The sequence below is a fragment of the Pan paniscus genome, chromosome Y, assembly GCF_029289425.2.
Source record: "Pan paniscus chromosome Y, NHGRI_mPanPan1-v2.0_pri, whole genome shotgun sequence".
In the NCBI taxonomy this organism is placed as follows: Eukaryota; Metazoa; Chordata; class Mammalia; order Primates; family Hominidae; genus Pan; species Pan paniscus.
The window spans coordinates 38,089,142-38,111,036 of record NC_073273.2 but is presented as its reverse complement, the minus strand read 5'-3'; the positions used below and the strand labels follow the sequence as shown (position 1 = coordinate 38,111,036).

Sequence of the window (21,895 nt, the reverse complement as noted above, 5' to 3'; positions counted from 1 at the left end):
AGGAGAAAGTGATTGAACGTGACCTCTACCTTTCAATGAACATGCAGAGTACTAGTATCAATATTTTTGGGATAGGTTGGCATCCTTAGACAAATTTATGGATTCACCTTTTTCCCACTGTGGTGTAAAGTGAGGTCCAGAGATGGAAAGGGCAAGGCAAATAAACAAGTAATTGCAGTCAAATCTGATGAATAATTTGCTGGAACATATGGGATCCTGTAGCAAGGCAGAAGGGATACTCCTAGACTGGGTTAGGTGAGGGAGGTAGGGCTTCCTGGAGAGAACAATATCCAAACCAATCCCCAAAATATGGGTGGGAAGTGCCCAGGAGAAGAGCGAGGTGTCATGGAAGATAGTGTGCTAGGTAGAGCTGGATACACATAAGGGGACACTAGAGATTGTGTAGCCAGAGTGTGGAATGCAACGGGAACCAGGGAAGGATGCAATGGTGACAAAGAAAGACCACCAGGTTAGCAGAGGTGAAGTCTGCATTTCTTAGAACCTTCATGGGGAACAGCCTGCCCCTGTTGGATGTGTAGGTGAATAATGGACCTGAGGGGACTCACTAAGGCCCAGGGAGACTCCATTTCAGACCAGTTTAGTACCCTCTGGAAATGATGACAGGCTGAATTAAAGCCTGGGCAAGGGAGGCAAAGAGAAGCAGTCAGCTTGGATGACCACTTGGTAATGACAATTGATGGTACTTGACTGATTTGTAAGAGATGGGAGAGAGGAAAAGGTATGTATCAGTCAGCTATGCTGTGTCACAAAAGACCCCAAAACTTAGTGGCTGGAAATAACCACCATTTACTATGTTCATGATTATGTGAGTCAGCAATTTGGGCTGAAACCATTCTAGTGGTCCTCCTGGTCTCTTCTGAACTACTTGTCTTGTGTGCAGTCAGCTGTAGGTGTGGCCAGCGCTTTGACCATGTTTCCTGGGTCTTCTTATGTATCTGGGACTTTAGGTGGAATGGCTCATCTCAGCTTCATGTGGGCTCTCACATCCCTCCAGGAAGCCAGGCCAGGCTTCATCACACACCACAGACCAGGTAGGGTACCAAGAGCATGAAGAGAAGCGTGCCTGGGCTTAGAGCCACATGTCTTCACTTGTGTGACATTCTGTTGGCTAAAGCCTGAATTCTCAGAATGAAGATGCAGCTCCAGCTCTGGATGGGGAACACTGTGAAATCATACTATGGATTGTGTGCATGTGTGCATGCCCAGGAGGCAGGGTGTGGCAGGTGGCAGCATCAGCCATAGAGCAGGTTCTTGCATTCAGTGACAACACTCTTCCCCCCAACATGGCAGCCTCATTCTTGGAGCAGTCTTGTGTCCCTCATCTATGCCATGCCATGTATTGGCCCAGGTGTTCAACCCTGTCTGAAGAAAGCCATGCATGGAAAGGGTGGCTATTTCAAATGGAAACGGTGATTTCTTCCTTTTTTCCCTTTGGAAGTGTTGATTTTTGTCACATCAAGCTCCTTCTTGTTCTTTGTGCAGGAGTGCCAAAGCTCTGGAGCAATTTGCCATCGAGGCATTGAGGATGCTTGTGTCTAGTGTGTGCTTGGGTCTAGAGTTCCAGCATGCCTTTGAAAGCAAGCCTATCTGGCAGTTTTTAGTGGAACAATATTTCTGCATGAGTGGGCATTCTACATCTAAAAAGGCACAAAATAGTTTTGACATGTGCCTGTCATCCCAACTACTCAGGAGGCTGAGGCAGGAGGATCACTTGAGCCCAGGAGTTCAGGACCAGCTTAGGCGGCATAGTGAGACCCCATCTCTAAAAAAATAAATAAGGCCAGGCGTGGTGGCTTGTGCCTGTAATCCCAGCACTTTGGGAGACCCAGGTGAGTGGATCACCGGAAGTCAGGAGTTCGAGACCAGCCTGGCCAACATGGTGAAACCCTGCATCTACTAAAAATACAAAAATTTGCTGGACGTGATGGCATACACCTGTAGTCCCAGCTACTTGAAAGGTTGAGGCAGGAGAATCACTTGAACATGGGAAGTAGAGATTGCAGTGAGCCGAGATCACGCCACTGTATGCCAGACTGGGCAACAGAGCAAGATTCCTTCTCAGAAAATAATAAATAAATAAATAAATAAATAAATAAATAAATAAAATTAAAAGGCATACATGAATTGAATTCAACAAACAAAAATACCAAGTGCCTTGTCTGTGCAAATCCTGGGCTTGGATGTCTTCAGTGATAAGATGTGGTTGACAAGCTTGGCTCTTTGTGAAAACAGAATTACTTCCTAAGGATTTTTTTTTTTAAATTAACTTTCTCTTTTTTTTTCCTGTGGGTACAAGGGTGGGAAGGAATGTGATGGAGACGTTATTAGATTGGTGCAAAAGTTATTGCAGTTTTTGTCATTACTTTCAATGGCAAAAACCGCAATAACTTTTGGACCAATCTAATATTTAAGCAGTTTTCCTGCAGCCATATTTTTTTCTCAGATGAGCTTGCTTTTTCTCCACTCCTGCAGGCAATATGGTAGCAAAAATTGTGTCTTCCATCATATCCATGGTGGTGGTGACACTGCTGGGGGCAGCAGCCAGTTATTCCAAACTAAACAATAGGAGGAATTTGTTTCAGGACCCATGGTAACTTTGGCTCTAAACATTGTTTTCCTTGTTACGATGCCTGATTTTTTATTTTAAAAATTACTTTCGGATGTCTGTCACTAGCAAAGTTATTCCTGGTTGAGTTCAATATACACAACTTGCCCAATAATGTGATTTTTAAAAATTTATTTATTTATTTTTTTGAGACAGAGTTTCACTCTGTTGCCCAGGCTGGACTGCAGTGGCATGATCTCGGCTCACTGCAATCTCTACCTCCTGGGTTGGGTTCAAGAGATTCTCTTGCCTCAGCCTCCTGAAGAGCTGGGAATACAGGCATGCACCACCATGCCTGGCTAATTTGTGTATTTTTTGTAGAGATGGGGTTTCCGCATGTTGGCCAGACTGTTCTTGAACTCCTGACCTCAAGTGATTATCTGCCTGCCTTGGCTTCCCCAAGTGCTGGGATTACAGGCATGGGCCACCGTGCCTGGTCAACGATTGGGTTTTCATGGTCAGGTGTAGTCTGTACCTTCCTCTAAACCTTGTTACAATGACGCTGGCACGTTATCTGTCTAATGTAAAAGAGAGGGAGAAAAAAAGGAAAGAAAAAGAAACAAACAAAAAAATTACCAACCTACATTGCAAGACTATAAGCATGACGGTTGGTTTAACTAGCCAAATATAGTTCTGTTCTGTTTTGTATTCAGTGAAATTGTCGTCACAGGCGGGTCAGGAAAAACATCTGGGTTGAATGTGAATGTTTTGCACAGAAGCCCACCCGCAAAGAAAACTCCCGAAACACTCAATTATAAGCCTCTCTGAAATTCCGAAGGTGCGCTCAGACCGTAGGGGAGAAGAAAGATCTGCTGTGGCTTCCTGGTTCAATGCCGGCTCCACACTCCCGGGTTTGAAGAATCACTTGGGATTTGAGAGCAGGGGATGCCCTAAAGAAATCTCTGAAACAACAGTCAGGGATTGTTTTATAGCCTAAAGAGTGACTCAGATCTTTAACTGGGTGTCTCTGGAGGCTTGGTTTAAACCTCAGGCCACCCACGTCAGAATCTGTCTGGAGTTTGCCCAGGGCCCTCTAACTCATACCTTCTTTGTGTCCCCGAAGGAAACCAGAAAGGGGTGCCCATTCCTACGGTGTTTGCTTTAGGATTTGCATTTGGCCTCAAAAATCCTAAAACCTTCCCATGCGCTCCCTCTGCTGGTGAATGGGCAGTATCAACCGTTAGCTAATGAACCTCCGTTGGGGGTGAGCCTCCGTCTACATTACGCCCCGTCCTGAAATTTTAGGAGGAAACTGAGTTACTGAAAAACTGCCTTATTTTCCTGGCAACCTGAGAGCAGATTCTTGGGTTCAGTGACAACACTCTTTCACCCAACATGGCAGCCATCATTAACGAACACCATTTGTTAATTTCAGTAGCCTTCGTGGCAGTGATTTGTAAGCCTTTGTTAACCAAGGGCTGAAACTGAATAAGCAGAGAGAGGCAGTCTCCACAAGCACAAAATGTAAGGGCGGGGTACAGGGGTCCCCCACAAACTCAATAATCAAGACAAATATATTTTAGTGCAATATTTTAAAGGAAAATCATTGGAATGGGGGCCAGTTGAGTTTCTGAAATAGGTGTAGTTTTAAAAACGTGGATGATGCCTGCCCCATTTATCTGACGTGGAAGCACGTTTTTGCTAAAGAAGTATAATGTCTTGAAGCTCTTTCATGCCTTTTGGCTGCCTGGTAAGTATTTTTGTCTACTTTCTCCATTGTACTTCGATGATACCCTCACCAAGTATTCCCAAGCACCAAGTTTATCTTCCCCTCCCTTAAAGTTCCTGAGATCAGAAAGGAGGATATAGACAGAGTGAGCTGATGTTAGGGAGATCTCTTCAAGGGTGAGCAGTGACATTTATGTGGATCCTGGGCCTATATCACCTCGCTGGCTGTAAAGCCTTTATACTATCTAGGAAATATGTGCATGACAGCAAATACTTATGGGTTTGGTATCAAATGGGGCTCAGAGCTCTGCGAACTTGACTCTAAAGTTCCAGGCTGCTGCTAATGGTACCCAGCCGTCCACCTCTCCTTAGTTAGGTCATTAATTTTCTCTGTCTCCTAAAGGATGACATACATGGTATACTAACCATATCCATGGTGATGTGATGCAGTGCACAACCTGTAAAACTGTGTACATGCTGAGGCCATACACTGAAGCTTGCACACTTTGTAGAGAAAGAGTTGTAGTAACAGAGCTGCACAGATAGAAGCAGATGTCTGTCACTTGATGTGGACTTTTAAGAATCATACTTTGCTTTTATTTTATAAAGTGGAGCAAATGACAACATCACTTCAGAAGTTATAAAGACCAACAAGGCCATATTCTAAAAAAGAAGTTCCTACAAATATTAGTTTTAACCAAAAAGAAAGTTAGTCAATTCATTTAAGGTCATCAAAATCCTTAACAAATGGCAAAATGTAAAAAAACAATGTTTTGAAAACTAATATTTATTTCCAGATATGATTTTAACAGTTTTTAAATATTTTCTTTCTTTCTTTTTTTTTTTTTGAGACGGAGTCTTGCTCTGTTGCCCAGGCTAGAGTGCAGTGGCTGGATCTCGGCTCACTGCCAGCTCTGCCTCCCAGGTTTACGCCATTCTTCTGCCTCAGCCTCCCGTGTAGCTGGGACTACAGACACCCACTACCATGCCTGGCTGATTTTTTGTATTTTTAGTAGAGACAGCGTTTCACTGTGTTAGCCAGGATGGTCTCGATCCCCTGACCTCGTGATCTGCCTGCCTCGGCCTCCCAAAGTGTTGGGACTACAGGTGTGAGCCACTGCGCCTGGCCCAAATATTTTCTATTTTTAATTTTTCCAGCTTTATTAAGGTATAATTGACAAATAAACATTGTATATATTTAAGATGCACAGCTTCATTTCTGCATAATTTATTTTTTCTAATCTATTTCCTTCTGCTGAAAGTAAGGCAAGTGTCATATAGACAGCACATTGTTGGATCTTGGTTTTCTTTTTTTTAAAATAGATTTTTCATTCTTCTAGATTTTTTAAAGCATAATAAACAAACATTGTATATATTTAAGATGTGCAACTTCATTTCTGCTGCATTTTTTTTCTGTTCTAATCTTCCTTCTGCTAAATATTCTTGCTCTAAATATAGAGCAAGCATCTCTTGTAACAACATAGAGTTGGATCTTGGTTTTTTTTCTTTGTTTAATAGACTTTTTTTTGTCCCCACAGTGTCATTTATTTCCAGTCTTCCTTTCAGAACCAGAAAATGTCTGAAGATGTTAAGATCCCCTGATTACTTAGAGAAAAAACAACTAAAACAAGAACGCTGTTTATCACTGTTGTGGAAATTTCCTTTTATTCTTGACACAACTTGATGTCTTAAAGTGTGTTTTCTTCTGTGTAAAGTACGTGAGCTTTCTCACTAAGCATTCCCAACTCATTGAATGTGATGTGGTTATAAAGATAAGTTAGGCAGCTAGACCCTGCATTCTAAAAAAGGATTGCTTGCAATGTTGGTTTGGCCATTCATTTGCACAAAGAGACTGTGGCTCTCTGTTGTGAGATCTTCAGCTACCTCATGGTGCAATAACACACACACGCTTAACCATGTTGATGGCACAAAGCGGTGAGCAGTAGGGAGGTAGAATATCTTGGTGGGGAGGGGATGTTAGCAGCTTCTGGGAGATGAAGAATATTTTTGAGGTTCCAAAGATGCTAAATTCTTCAGTGATATAAAAAACCATTGAGCATTCATTATTGCCAGTGAAGTGGGGATGCATTATTTCTGACACCCACAAGCAGGGTTTGATCATCCTTTCAGCTTTGATATATCTGCACATAAAATTATTATTACCTGAAGAAAATAAGGCTGCATTTTGAAATGTTAAGTGCAAAACGACTGATGTTAAAACCATCTGGGGGAAATCTTGGGATACTTTTTCCTAGGAAATCATATGGTTTTGATATGTTTTGGCACATAGGAGATAGAAATGGCGATTATCAGGCATTGAGCCTTTTTGTAGTGTTTTTAGTCTTTGATACTCTGTAAGTACTAGTTCCTAAGGCACCAACATTGCATTCCTTGGTTTATACTTTTTCTATTCATCAGAGTAGGAAATCTTAAATCCTTAGGCATCCAAGAAGTATACCAGCTTTTTCCTTCTCTTTTAGAAACACTTGTGGGTACAGAAAAAAGGATGGTTTGGGCATATTGGTATAATTTGAGTAAACTAAGGTTAATGTTCATATAACATTTAGACTTTGCCATAAATATCAGAACCAAAGATGAAGACATTCATGTACAGTCTGGAATGTATATATGGGGCCCATAAAATTTCCCAGTATGCATGTTTTATGCTCACCATTATGAAGTGGGGTCTTCAAAGAGAGAAGGTTGAAAGTGGAAAGCACTCGAAAGGGCTCCCCGGTTTGTAAAATATCTTTAATCATTCACATTAGGTATCTCGGAGTTGCGGGTCTCAAATGTGGATTCATGCATCATTTGTGCAATTTGAAGATAGTCCATATTTCCTATTTCAGTATTAGGTCCTGCAACACTTTTCAATTCTTGTAGAAGGTTTTTTTCAGGAGTGGTGATGTCTGATGCTCAATTACTGTTTTCTCTATAAGAGTTTCAGCATGAGCTTAATTAAATTCTTGTGAATAAGTCTCTGTGTTTTTAGTTACGTACACACATACATACCTACTTAAATGGAATCTAAACACTTTTAGCCTTTAATCCATTCCATTTTCTAAAACTATCATAAACTATTTTTAATCATTTTAAATAAACGTAAAAGAAAAATAAATGGATTTGATTATTGCATAGCTTTTTCTATATCTCACAAATAAATTTTATGAAATGACTGTAGAAGTGGCCCCAAAATTATGAACCTTCATAGCTGTGAATATGAAGCAACAAATCTGTTTTAAAGCTCAAGATATAAACATATAACATATAGCTCTATGAACATATGAAATACATAGTTACCTAATCATGAGACTAAATTCACCTGGATGACAAGGCTAACGTTCAAGCTACTTAAGATGAAAATATTTGAATCATGATTGCTTGGGGGAACCTCTCTTTGAGGGGTCATGAGGACCACCTGCTGGGCATTCTGTTTTCATGCTGAGAAGGTGAGAATTGAACAGATGAGAAAAGCCTTGATAAAACGTCATCTCCATGTAATTTAGAGAAGGATAACCTTGACTGTACAGCTGACCCTTGAACAACACAGGGCTGAACTGCCTAGGTCCACCTGTATGTGAGTTTGCTTCTGGCTCTGCCATTACTGAGACAGCAGGACCAACCCTCCATCTACTCAATGGGAAGATGATAAGGATGAAGACCTTTATGGTGATCCGCTTCCACTTAATAAATAGTAAATTCATTAATTTTATCTTCCTTATGATTTTCTTCATAACATTTTCTTTAGCTTACTTTACTGTAATAATATGGTATGTAATACATATACAAAATATGTGTTCAACTGTTATCAGCAAGGCTTTCAGTCAAACAGTATGCTATGAGTAGTTAAGTTTTTGGAGAGTCAAAAGTTATACATGGGCTTTCAACTGTGCGGAGGGTCAATTCCCCTCACTACTCCACATTGTTCAAGGGTCAATTGTATAATGTTAAAAGCCACACTTACCTCCTCTTTGTGGGGACTTGAATGCATTTGGTGGTCAATGGATAAATATCTTCATGTTGGAATGAAGAGAAGACATGACTAATTTTAGTAGGGTGAAGAGGAAAATGACAAATATACGAGCTATATTTTTGTTTAACTTTTTCTACACAGACGAAAAAATAACAACTTTTTTTGTCCAAGTATAAACCACTATATGAAATTCTTCTGGTTTTGGGGGCGAGGAAAGTATGATTCTGCTGATTTGCCTTTGACTACTGGAATTCGAATATCCAGTTACACACAGAAACACGCCACATACAAACACACACACATACATACACAAGCACAGTATTAACACACTGATATGAGTTGAATTATGTCCCCTCAAATTCATATGTTGAAGTCCTAACCGCTGGCACCTCAGAATGTGGCCTTATTGAAAATAAGTCTGTTGCAGAGGTAATTAGTTTATTGAAATGAGGTTATACTGGAGTGAGGTGAGTTCCTAATCCCACATGCCTGGTGTCTTTATAAGAATGTGGGATTTGGATACAGGTAGTCACACAAGGAGAAGGCTGTAGAGTGATGTTACTACAAGCCAGAGAACAACCCAAAGAGCAAGAGGACCCTGGAACAGATCCTTCCCTAGAGACTTCAGAGGGAGCACAGCCTTGCAGACACCCTGGTTTTGTACTTCTGGCCCCCAGAACTGTGCAAGAATAAACAAATGTCCATTGTTTAGGCCACTCAGTTTGCAATACTTTGCTATAGCAGTTCCAGGGAATGAATATATACGTTAACACATGCTGTGTACATGTTTCTTCCCCCTAATTAAACAAAAATGATGAGGAATTAGTTTAGCTTGCCTATAGAGGTAGTAGGCAAGATTACTCAGGGTTAAATTCCAGACTCTGACACTCAATTTACAGATTCACAACCTGGTTTCTCCATTTCAAGGTGTGCACACTTAGGCAAGTTATACAACCTCTCTGGGCCACGGTTATCCCATTTGGGGGAAACAAAGGAGAGGTATCCTAAGAAGATCTTCCTCTCCAAGATGTGTTGAGGATATAAGACTTAATGTGTGAAGACTGGGCACGGTGGCTCATGCCTGTAATCCTAGCACTTTGGGGGGCCAAGGCAGGTGGATCACCTGAGGTCAGGAGTTTGAGACCAGCCTGGCCAACATGGTGAAACTCCGTGTCTACCAAAAATACAAAAAAATTAGCTGGGCATGGTTGTGCATGCCACCTAGTTGGGAGGCTGGGGCACAAGAATCACTTGAACCTGGGAGGTCAAAGTTTCAGTAAATGGAGATCATACCACTGCACTTCAGCCGGGGTGAAAGAGTGAGAGACCCTGTCACAAAGGAAAAAAAAAAGAAAGAAATGACTTAATGTGTAAAAAGCATTCTCAGTGGTGCCTGGGAGGCAGTAAGGGCTGCCCAGGGGTTGGGGAAAAAAACAAGCTTTTCTGTTAGTGTAAATAAAATCAATCTCATTGAAATACATAGAGCATTTCTTAGGATTGGCTGAAAAGCAACAAACATGAAAAAAAGCTCAACATAACATCACTGATCATCAAGGAAATGCAAATCAAAACCACAGTGAGATAACATCTCACACCAGTCTGAATGGTGATTATTAAAAAGTCAAGAAACAACAGATGCTGGCGAGATGGTGGAGAAATAGAAACACTTTTACACTGTTGGTGGGAATGGAAGCTAGTTCAACCATTGTGGAAGATGGTGTGGTGATTCCTCAAAGATCTAGACCCAGAAATACTATTCTGCCCAGCAATCTCATTACTGGGTGTATACCCAAAGGAATATAAACCATTCTATTACAAAGATACATGCATGTGTATGTTCATTGGAGCACTATCCACGATAGCAAAGACATAGAATCAAACTAAATGCCCACCAGTAATATACTGGGTAAAGAAAATGTGGTACTTTACTGGGTAATGTGGTACTTTTCTGGGTAATGTGGTACTTACACAGAAAATGTGGTACTTTACTGGGTAAAGTAATATACTGGGTAAAGAAAATGTGGTACACACACACACACACGTGTCTGTGTGTGTGCATATGTATATATATATGCTGCTATAAAAAGGAATGAGATCATGTCCTTTGTAGGGACATGGATGGAACTGGAAGCCATTATCCTCAGCAAACTTATGCAAGAACACAAAACCAAACATTGATGTTCTCACTTATAAGTGGGAGCTGAACAATGAGAACACATGGACACAGGGAGGGGAACAAAACACACTGGGGCCTGTTGGCAGGTGGAGTGTGGGGAGGGAGAGCATCAGGAAAAATAGCTAATGCATGCTGGGCTTAATACCTAGAGGGTAGGTTGATAGATGCAGCAAACCACCATGACACACATTTACCTATGTAACAACCTGCACTTCCTGCACATGTACTCTGGAACTTAAAATACAAATAAAAATAAAAGAATTGTTTCAGAAGTCAAGACCATGAAGCCAAGGCTGCTCAACCTAACTAAAAACACGGAGTCTTAGAGAATGCACACGTTGTCCACCCAAATCTCTTCTTTCTGTCTTAATAATTTCAATAGTGCTGTATTTCTAGTGTATGGAACTGCGGTCATGGTTCCCCAGCTCAACTACATTTCCCAGCATCCCTTGTGGGTAGGTGAAGTCACATGACTGCACTCTGGCAAATGATGAGTTACCTCTATTTCTGAAGCTGAAAGATAATGTGATGATTTAACGAAAAATTGTCTTCCAGGATGAGGAACACCACGGTGAGTCAGTCCTGCATTTGGGGAGAAATTGCTATCAGGACCCAGTAGGTCTAATGGAGGAATCCTTTCCCTGTGTTTTTTGCATGTGAAAAATAACTGAGGAATAATCTAAATTTAAATTTTTCTTGGGGATCCAGTTATCCAAATAATTCCTGGGAGCTCTGTGAGAATCTTTACACATCCACCAATCCTTGCTTTACTTGAACACCAAGAACATAAAGATACTTTTTGAAAATTTTAATTTCCCCCTCAATTTTTTTTCCTGATACATACATTTTCTTAAGTTAACCAAGTCCCCAGGTTTTCTCATTAAGTCTTCAAACAACATGAGCTTTATCTTCTCAGGGTAATTGCTAAAAATCAGTAGTTCTTTCTGATATTTTTTTGCTGGAAGAATTTTTGCTTGAATTCCATAGGCATTCATTTTCCTGAATGAATAGATGATCTTTTCAGCTGCTTGGGAAAGATTCTCCTTCTTCTTTCCAGGGTAAATTCACCTTCAATCTTTGCTGATCATTCATTATGTTGATGGGGGGAGTACAATTTACTAAGACTTTATGTTTTTGCAGACATTTTGGAATTTGACTTTCAAATTGTGTGTGTGTTTTCTGTCTTGTTCATTTTGGAGACTTTTCATACAATCTGTATATTGTTATTTTATCCACTTTCAGATAATTTTGTGTAGATTTCATTGCTTTTTCTTCCAGAGATTTTAAAGACGAATTTACCTTAACACATAAATCAGTTTCATCAACTTTCCTTCTGATTTCTAGCAATTCTCCACCTTCTAATGCATTTATACTCAATGACAAGGGCTCACTATCCACTGCATCATCTCCAAGAATGGCAGTCTGATCTGTCTTCAGCAAGTATTTTCTAATATTGTTTGTGTTTGTTTATTAAATCCACTCACTCTTTCTTTGCATCCATTGGCTTCTTGGGAAATCAGGTTTATGCATCCATGAAAATGGAAATTTTCATTCACACCATCTTTTATTGCCATCTTAAGTGAGACTGTTAAATCTCATAGGTCTTTCCATTTTACTCATTGATTAATGTCATGTTGAAGTGTATTGTGATGGGGCCACTGGATTTCAAATACCATCAAACTTTTTCCTGTCTAGTATTTTGAAACAATGGCTTTTCTTTTCATGCACGCACAGATATAGTCCTGCTCATTTTAACAGTTCTTCTTTAGGATTCAAATTCTAAAACCATCAGCAGTGAACCATGTAATTCTTTTTATCAAAAGCAAATTCTTGCTCTGAACCCATCAAGGTTTTCAGTACATGCTATTTTCATACAGCCCTTGATTTTTTTTCAGTTAAGTTCATTTAGATGGTCAGAAATGTCAGTTAAGTGTCATTTGAAGGTAATAACTAACCCTGAAAAATTAGTGGCGTTGGTATAGTTTTCCAAAAATTTAGGCTGGGTGTAGTGGCTCACACCTGTAATCCCAGCACTTTGGGAGGCCTAGGTAAGAGGATTGCTTGAGCCTAGGAGTTCAAGACCAGCCTGGGCAACATAGGGAGACCCCATCTCTAGTAAAGAGTAAAAAATTAGCTGGGCGTCGTAGTGCACACCTGTATAGTCCCAGCTACGTGGGAGGATCACTTGAACACGGAAATTCAAGACCATAGTAAGCTGTGATAGCACCACTGCACTCCAGCTTGGGTAACAGAGTGAGACTATTAGAAGGTACATAGGAAGGAAGGAAGGAAGGAGGGAAGGAAAGAGGAAGGAAGGAAGGAAGGGAAGGAAATTTGATTCTTTTCACCCACAAACTTGTGATGAGACACCAGTTTTGGAAAGCTGCCCTGGTTTGGTAGAAATAGCAGATGACAAGATTCTGATATTATTTTCTACTACGAAGTTCAAAACAGTCAGAAGTGGGCAGCTTGGTTTTTCTGAAATTTATCATTCTGACAACTGACCCAGACCTAGAGGAGATTTTTCAATGCCATCTGACATGATCTAAAACACATCTTCTTAGAGAACAGTGCAAAAGTGGCAGCTGTTCTGTTTGCTAGGCTTCATTGATCCAAACTACAGGGTTGAGAGTTTTCCTTCAAATGGATAAAGTGAGGGATTCTGCAGTTCTATGAAGGATTTGAGTCAAGGTAATACTTGCCTCTTGAATCCACAGATGCCACTTTTTGCCTTTGAGGACCTGCTAAAGAGTTCAGACTTTTCCTACTGTATGTTTTCTGTGCAGAAGTCATGTTTTGTGGTGAGGACAATGGATTTTGTTTCATTTCATAACTTTTCTATGCAAATGAGACCTTGAGGCTGCAGAGAAAAAAAATATTGGGGTGCACAAATCCAAATGGAAATAGGCTCATTAGTTTAGCTAAGGAGGACACTTGTGTTATCTTGTGATTCTAACGACATTCAAGCTTTAATCAGAACATTTTTGTGCGAAAGGAAAAATATGTATATTACATGTATGTGTGTGTGTATCTCCTGTAAAAATAAAAACAATATATTGTATTAAGGAGGCCTTGCAGCTGTTGTCCTTATAGCTTCAGAAATTTTATTTTTTTCAATATATTATTCTTAGATCTGCAGTATGAAAGTTTTTTTAAAATAAGCTGTACAACAATTTCACAAAATATTCAAAATAAAAAAGAGGGAGTTTTGGATATTAATTGTCACTAAATTTAATGATTAAAATACTAAAAATTTTACAAAGGGGTGACCACACTAAAATTCATATATCCCCAAAGATCTCTTAAAAATTAGATTTTTCAGGCTGGGTACAGTGGCTCATGTCTGTAATCCCAGCACTTTGGGAGGCCAAGATGGAAGAATCACTTGAGGCCAGCAGTTGGAGACCAGCCTGGGTAACAAAGCAAGACCTCATCTCTACAAAAATATTGTAAAAATTAGCTGGATGCAGTGGTGTGTACCTGTAGTTACAGCTACTTGGAAGGTTGAGGCAGGAAGATCACTTGAGCCCAGGAGGTCAAGGCTGCAGTGAGCTATGATTGTGCCACTGCACTCCAGCCTGAGGAACAGAATGAGACCTTGTCTCTAAAAGAGAAAAAAATAGGTATTTTGAACATTACAAAAGCCTACAATCTTTTTAAAATTGATTACTTTCATTAAATTATTCTCCATTTAATGTGATTTTAGAAGTAATCCTTTTATAGCTGGAAAATGAAGAATAATTTATTATTTCACCCAGAAAATGATAAAGCAGTCTATCAAAATATAGCATTTTAGAAAGCTAATGAAGTAAATAATGTTCTAATTAGGAACACCTACTGCCAGTAGGAGTAATAGATAATAACAATGCTATTTGCTATTCCTTGTATGTTAGTAGGAAAATGAGAAAAATAAGCTGTTAAAATAACTTATTTATTTATTTATTCATTTATTTTTGAGATGGAGTCTCACTCTGTCGATCAGGCTGGAATAGAGTGGCACAACCTCGGCTCACTGCAACCTCCGCCTCCCAGGTTCAAGTTGATAATTTGTCATACTCCGGTTTGAATTTTTGTTCCTAGACTAAACCAAGGGTCAGGATGCTTATTCTGGTGGCCCAAAAACAAGATGCATATGAACTAGGAGAGAAGGAAGTTTATTTCTGTAACCAGTTATAGGGAGAAGGCCTGGACATTACTGCCAGACTAACTCAAAATTACAAAGTTCTCTAGAGCTTCTATACCTTCTAAGTTGTATGTCTATGTGTAAGTGTACATTCATCTAAAAACAGTGATTAACTCCTTCTAATCTATAACTAAGGTCTGAGTCCTGAAGACCTTCCTCTGGAGCCTCAGTAAATTTATTTAATGTAAATGGGTCCAGGTGATCAGACACTGTGGCTGATGCCTGTAATCCCAGCACTTTGGGAGGTTGAGGCAGGCAGATCACCGGAGGTCAGGAATTCAAGACCAACCTGGCGAACATGGTGAAACCTTGTCACTACTAAAAATACAAAAATTAGCTGTGTGTGGCGGCATGTGCCTGTAATCACAGCTACTTGAGAGGCTGAGATAGGAGAATTGCTTGAACCTGGGAGGTGGAGTTTGCAGTGAGCTGAGATTATGCCACTACATTCCAGCCTGGGCAAGACAGAGCGAGACTCTGTCTTAAAACAAAACAAAAAAAGAAGGCAAAGGAATTCTGTGACCAACATGTTTCACAATTTCTGCTCGATTTTATAAATGATGGCAGTTTCCCCCTGAAATCTCTGCAGTTTTATCAGTCTCCCTCGCTGTCTGACTGCCTCAGTCCTTTTCTATCTCTGCCAACTCAAAATGGTTGAAGCAATAAAGACAGCATCCGTAACAAGATGTACTTAGATTCAGGACCTCTGGGCTGGATCAATTTGAGGGCTTAACAATGTCCTCCAGTAGCCAGTTCCCTGTGTCTTGCAGTCCTGTGTTTCATATGTCATTGGCCCATTTCACTCATGGCAGAAGCTGCTGTACCTCCAGACATCACAGCCTCATCCACTAATATCCGGAGGCCCAGTTAAGATCATTTCCTCTCAGATTTTCTCTTTTAAAAACAAAGACATTCTTTCAGGTATCACCCCCAATTCCTCATCCCTGATTTACACACAGCCCCTAACTAAAAGTAATCAGTTGTAGGCCAGCCATGGCAACTCATGACTATAATTCCAACACTTTGGGAGGCTGAGTCAGGAGGATCACCTAAGGTCAGGAGTTCAAGACCAACCTGGCCAACATGGTAAAAACTCGTCTCTACTGAAAATACAAAATTAGCCAGGCATAGTGGTGGGCGCCTATAATTCCAGCTACTTGGGAGGCTGAGGCAGGAGAGTCACTTGAACCCAGGAGGTGGAGGTTGCAGTGAGCCAAGATTGTGCCATTTCACATTTCACTGCAGCCTGGTCAAAAAAGTGAGACTCCCTCTCAAATAAATAAATAAATAAATAAATAAATAAATAAATAAATGGATCAGGTGAGAAAGCATGAAGGAACCCTGGGAAAAAATACAGGCTCCACCAACAATAAGGAAAAATAATGGTTGACTGGGTAGCCAGCAGCATGTGCTGCAAATTATTTGCTTATTTTTGTGTCAAGTTGTTTGCCAATGTAGTTCTTTATATATTATCATGTTAATCATTATCAAAATATAAAATATTGAGTTGTAATTGCAATTGTGACCCACACACATACATATAGATGCATGTTCTGTGTATCGCAAATGTGTTCCCTCATCCTGTACTTGTCTTCAATTCTTAGAACTTTGTCACAATCATTTTGTGCAATGAAATAGCTTGGCACAAACATCTGTTTTTGATTTTTTTTTGTGGTTGTTTGAGACAGAGTCTTGCTCTGTCACCCAGGCTGGAGTGCTGATCATGGCTTACCGCAGCCTTGAACTCCCAGGCTCAAGCAATCCTCCCACTTTAGCCTCCTGAGTAGCTGGGACTACAGGCATGTGCCAACACTCCCAGCTGTTTTTTAAAAAAACTTTTTTTTGTAAAGATGAGGGGTATCTCACTAGATTGGCCAGGCTGGTCTTGAATTCCTGAGCTCAGGCGAGCCTCCCACTTTAGCCTCTTGAGTAGCTCGGACAACAGGCGTGTGCCAACACTTTGTGCTAATTTTTTAAATTTGTTGTAAAGACAGAGGGATCTCACTATATTGGCCAGGCTGTTCTTGAACTCCTGAGCTGGTGCGATCCTCCTGCCTTTACCTCCCAAAGTGCTGGGATGGCAGGCATGAGCCACCATGCCCAGCTGCCTGCTGGGTTTCAATCCTTCCTTTCCCAGTACACATGTAACTTTAAAAAGGTCTTGTAACTAACTCTCCAATAAAATTGTCCCAGGCATATAAATGTCTTGACGTTTTCTTCAAATGCCTCCCTAGGAAAATTGGCATTCACCTATTCCCGGCAACAGGGAGGAGAGAAAGGTTTACTCTGAATGCACCCATGACAAAGCTTACCTGCTGCCAAGCTCTCCATGGCTTCCTGGAGACCAACACACACAAGAACAGAAGCCCGGCAACCCCCAGGGGAAGACGCCTCCTCCAGGTTTAAAGATGGAGCTACCCTTTTGCCCGGGGATCATGACTGTTGCCTTGTGACTTGGTGCCTTATACTCTGCTTTCAGAGCACCAATTCTCAGTGGAACGGGAGAAACAGGCGGGTGAGGAGGGGTGGGGTGATTTATGGGGCAGAGAATGGTGGAACACCTACCCTTGTTTGTGTTGGGAGACTGAGGCCTCCTGCGTTCTCTAAACATGCTGTTTAAATATCCCTGCAACTGGGCCAACGTCTCTTTCTCTGTGGCTGTTTCAACCCTTTTCTGTCTCTGCCAAATCCATGCCCCACCTTCTCCAGCCCTCCTGGCTCCAGCTACCCCTCCCCAACACCCTCAATCTCAGAAATGCAAGCAGTGCCTCTCAAGCCTGCGCATTAGGAACTCCTGGAGGCCTGGTTCACATAGTGGGGTTGGGGGAAGCCCCAAGACGCAGGGCTCTGATTTCAGAGTTCGGATGCCTAAGAATGTGCAAGACACAGTTTCCCAGGTGATGCTGATGCTGCTGGACCAGGACTGAGCCTGCACATCTTACCCCCAATTCAAAATCAAAAGATGTGGTGAGGGTTCTCAGCAAAACGCAGCCTGAGATTCTATTTTGGAGACCCCTGTTCCAGAGAGAAGAGCAGTGCTCCTGACACTTGGTGGGTGGGGCCCAGGGACGCTGCTCAACACCCTGCAGTGCACAGGATGCCTGCCACAGCGAGTCATTCAACTTAATAGTAGTAAAGTTGAGAAAGATTCTATCTATTGCCTATCTATGTATCTATCTGTCTATCCATCCATTCATCTATCATCATCATTTATCTATTACCTATGTATCATTTATCTATTATCTGTCCATCTAGCCATCCATCATCCATCTATCATCATTTACGTATTATTATCTATCATTTATCTAGTATCTGTCTTCCTATCTTCCTCCTCCTCATTTTCTTCTTCATCTTCTTCTATCAATCTATTATCTGTCTGCTTGCCTGCCTTTCTGCCTCTCAATCTAATCTATCCTCATCATTTATCTGTCCATTGTCTACCTATAATCTATGTATCTAACATCAATCTATATGTCTATCCACCCATCCATCTATCATTTATCTATTACCTGTCATTTATCTATCTATATCTATCTATTATGGCTTTCTGCCTGTCTACCTATCATCATCATCACATTTATCTATTATCTATGTATCTATCATCATCATCATTTATCTATTATCTATCATCATTTATCTATTATTTATCTGTTTCTCTAATCTATCAGTCCTCATTTATGTGTCTGTATCATCTGTCTACCTGTCATCCCTCTATATTTATCATTGTTTTTCTACCATCTACTTATTTTCTGTTTATTTATATCTATCATTATCTTCCTATCATCTATTGCTTATCTAGCTATTATCTGTTTTCTATTATCTATCATCCATCTCTCTACATCTAACCATGGCAGTGGCTGTCACTTGGGTGATTTTGATGCCAGAGAACACATGGTAATGTGTGCAGTCCCTTGTGCTTGTTAGGATTAGGTGGGGTGTGGTACTGCACGTAGCAGGTGGAGCCCAGTGGATGCTGCTAAACAAGGCACAGTGCACAGGATGGCTCCACAGTAATTATCTAGCCCCAAATATCGTTGAAGAGTCTGAGAAAGCCTGCCATAGGCTGAAGAAACCACCAGTGTAATTTGAAGTTTTTCACATCCTTGCTGAAGCACAGGAAAGCTCTGTTTACTTTGTTTTCTTAATTTAGGGAGTGCATTAAAAACATCACAAGGAAATAGAAGCCCAAGTTTTTGTTCTATTGGGGGACTCTTGGAGATGTCATCACCATTGTGTGGGGGTGCTCCAGGTATCAGGTGGGTGGAGCCCTGGGACACTGCTCAACACGCTGTAGTGCACAGGATGATGCCACCGCAAAGACCTCAAGCCCTTAAGCACTGGGACTCCATAATGAAGATGGGTTTTACCCAACTTCTGCTCTGGATAAGATGCCCAGGGGTGGGTGATGTGTGTTAAGGAGATCAGAGGCTTCTGTTATGCATGGGGAGAAAAATGTGTTCACCAGGCCAGAGAGATAAGAGCTGCCTAGAAGCAGGCAGGAGGCAGGCCCCTGCCTGTCTACCCTGCCAGTGAGCTGCTCGACAGCTGACAGAATCTATCCTGAGGATGCCAGCATGGGGTTGTCTTCATTGGGTTCATTGTGACAACTGTCACTGTACTTTGGGAATACCTGGAAACACAAGGTGAAGACGCCATAGGAAGGTTGAGGAAGGGGCAGCATTCCCATGTCTTTCCTTAGGGCCTGGCAGTGGCTCTGCTTGGTGCAGTTCCAAGTTGCTTCCACCCAGAAGGCGCTCTCTTGCTACGGAGCAGGGTTTCTCACTTGTTCACTTAACTCATGCACTCGTATACGCTTGCATTCACACAATCATCACTCATTCAACTCATGTATTCATACATGCTTGCATTCACACATTCATTGATTCATTCATTTAATTCACTCACGCATGCATGCATTCACACTTTCACTTAATTCGTTCATGCATCCATTAACTTGTTCATGCATTCAATTCATTCATTCACTTATACATAATACATGAATTCATGAAATGTATGCAGTCTTCACTCATTCACTTGTGTGTGTGCATTAACACACATGCTAGTTTGTTCAGCTCATTCATGTACTCATACATATTTATTCACTCATTCATTCATCCACATATTCACTTGTCATGTATTCTGTTCATTCACTCACACACACACATTCATTCCTGTATAAATGCATGACTTTACCTGCTCGTTCAATCCTGCATGGATGAATTCACTCACTCACTCATGCAGGCATGAATTCACTTGTTCACTCAGTCATTCACGTGCTCACTCATGCATATAGGAATTCGCTTAGTTACTCGTTCATACACTCACTCATGCAGGCATGAACTCACTTGTTCACTCATTCATGCACTTAAGCATACATGAATTCACTTGCTCACTCACTCATACATGCACTCATGCATACATGAATTCACCTGTTCACTTACTCATACATGCACTTACACATGCATGAATTCACTTCTTAAGTCATTCATGCACTCAATCACTCATGAATTCAGTTGTTCACTCATTCATGCACTCATTCATGCAGGCATTAATTTATTTGTTTACTCACTCATGCATACATGAATTCACCTTTCACTAATTCATGCACTATGCATGTATGAATTCACTTGTTCACTCAATCATTCATGTTCTCACTCTGTCATGAATGAATTCACTTGTTCAATCATTCATGCATTCAACTCATTCATTCACTCATTCATAGATTCATGCCTTCATTCATGCATGCATGCATTCACCTATTTTTTCCACACAGTCACTCCTCCATTCATGCATGTATCTCTAAATTTCTTCATACATGCATTGGCCCATTCATGCCTTCAACTCATGCATTCATTCCCTCCTTGGCGCAAATGTTGATTCACTGGTTCATTCATTTCCTCGCTATCTCATTCACGAATAGTTGTTTGTTCATTCTCGCCTCACATGCATTCACGCATACATGCACTCACTCATACATGCACTCACCGCGTGCGTATAGCCACTCACTCGCTATGTATTCAACAGCTGAGGCCTGAACACTCATTTTTTCTCTCTTTCGTGCACTCATTCATTCATTCATGCGTGCAAGTTTGCGCACGTGTATTTTTCATGCATTCAACAAGATAGTGTATGAGCTCTGCTTTCTCCTCTGGGAGGCTTCCAGAGCGGCCTCCACTCGGGCTGCGCGCTGGCCTTGGGCCCAGGGCCTTAAGTCATCGCAAACATTTACTTTGGGGCCGGCCAATTAAAGGTTAAATGTCCAAACCTGGAAACCGCCAACTGCCAAGGGGGCCACGGTGGGCGAGGGGCTGGGCGCCGGCGTGGAGCGCAGCCACTGGCGGTTCCTGGGTCTCTCTCCTCGGTAGCTGGGGCTGGACACCAGGAGGCGCGCGGGCTTGCGGGCAGGGGCTGCAGGGCTGAGGAGCTGACCCGCGCCTACCAGGGCTGGGCGGAGGCGGGGCCGGGCTTCAGGACAGAAGCCAATCGCTGCCCTCCGGGCCCCCAGCGCCGGCTTTGGGCAGAGGCAGCCAGGGCGCCGGAAAAGGTGCGGGGGCTGCAGCGGGGTGCAGGGGATCGTATGCAGTGGAGGAGGCCTGGGCGCGGCTGGGGGCCGGGGGGCGCTGAGGCTGCCCGAACGCCTAGGAGGTCTCGAGGGTGGGTGGCGTACAGCGGGGCGCGGGCGGAACCCAGAGGCAGGGGCTGGGGGCTGGGGGAGGGGCGCCGGCCTTGGAGTGCAGAGGAGGGGCGAGAGGCGCTGGGAGCTGGAGGTCAGAGAGAGGTTGCCCAAAAGCAAAGGCGGGGAGGGGTGCGGGGCGCAGGGATAGGCTAGCGGCGCTTGCGGGTGGGTGGGCCGAGCCGAGGTGCCGAGTGCTGAGGAGTACAGGCGGTCCAGGCGCGGTGGGCACGGGGAGACGGAGGCTGCCTCAGTATGGAGGACAGACGGGGGCGGGGGCGTAGAGCTGAGAGGCTTGGGGAGGGAGGCGCAGGCCCAAGGCAGAGGCTGCGGGAGCGCGCGGGGAGGGAGAGGTGCAGGGCGTGGAGGGGATTCGGGGGCGCTTGGAGAGGATGGGCAGAAGGCCGGGACGGGGAGGAGGGGCGGCGAGAGGCGCAGGAGTGGGCTGGGGTGGGGCGGCACGGGAGTGACGGGGGAGGGGGCGCCTGGCCTGGGGGCGCGGGCAGAGGCAGCTCAAGCTCGGAGGAGGTGCAGATACTGGGGTCCGGGAGCGCAGGAGTGGGCCAGGGAGTGGAGAGGGGTGACCGGGTCGGGGG

General features: G+C 42.5%; 1 protein-coding gene across 1 annotated transcript in view; it reads left to right on the top strand.

The window, feature by feature from the left end:
- The first annotated feature begins 18,473 nt into the window (after window positions 1–18,473).
- The window catches only part of LOC129395506 (uncharacterized), a 45,440-nt gene continuing 42,018 nt past the window's right edge, over window positions 18,474–21,895 (top strand). The window contains exons 1-2 of the mRNA XM_055106938.2: window positions 18,474–18,494; window positions 20,877–21,170. Coding sequence (XP_054962913.1) covers window positions 18,474–18,494; window positions 20,877–21,170 — 315 coding nt within the window. The remainder of the gene's footprint in view (window positions 18,495–20,876; window positions 21,171–21,895) is intronic.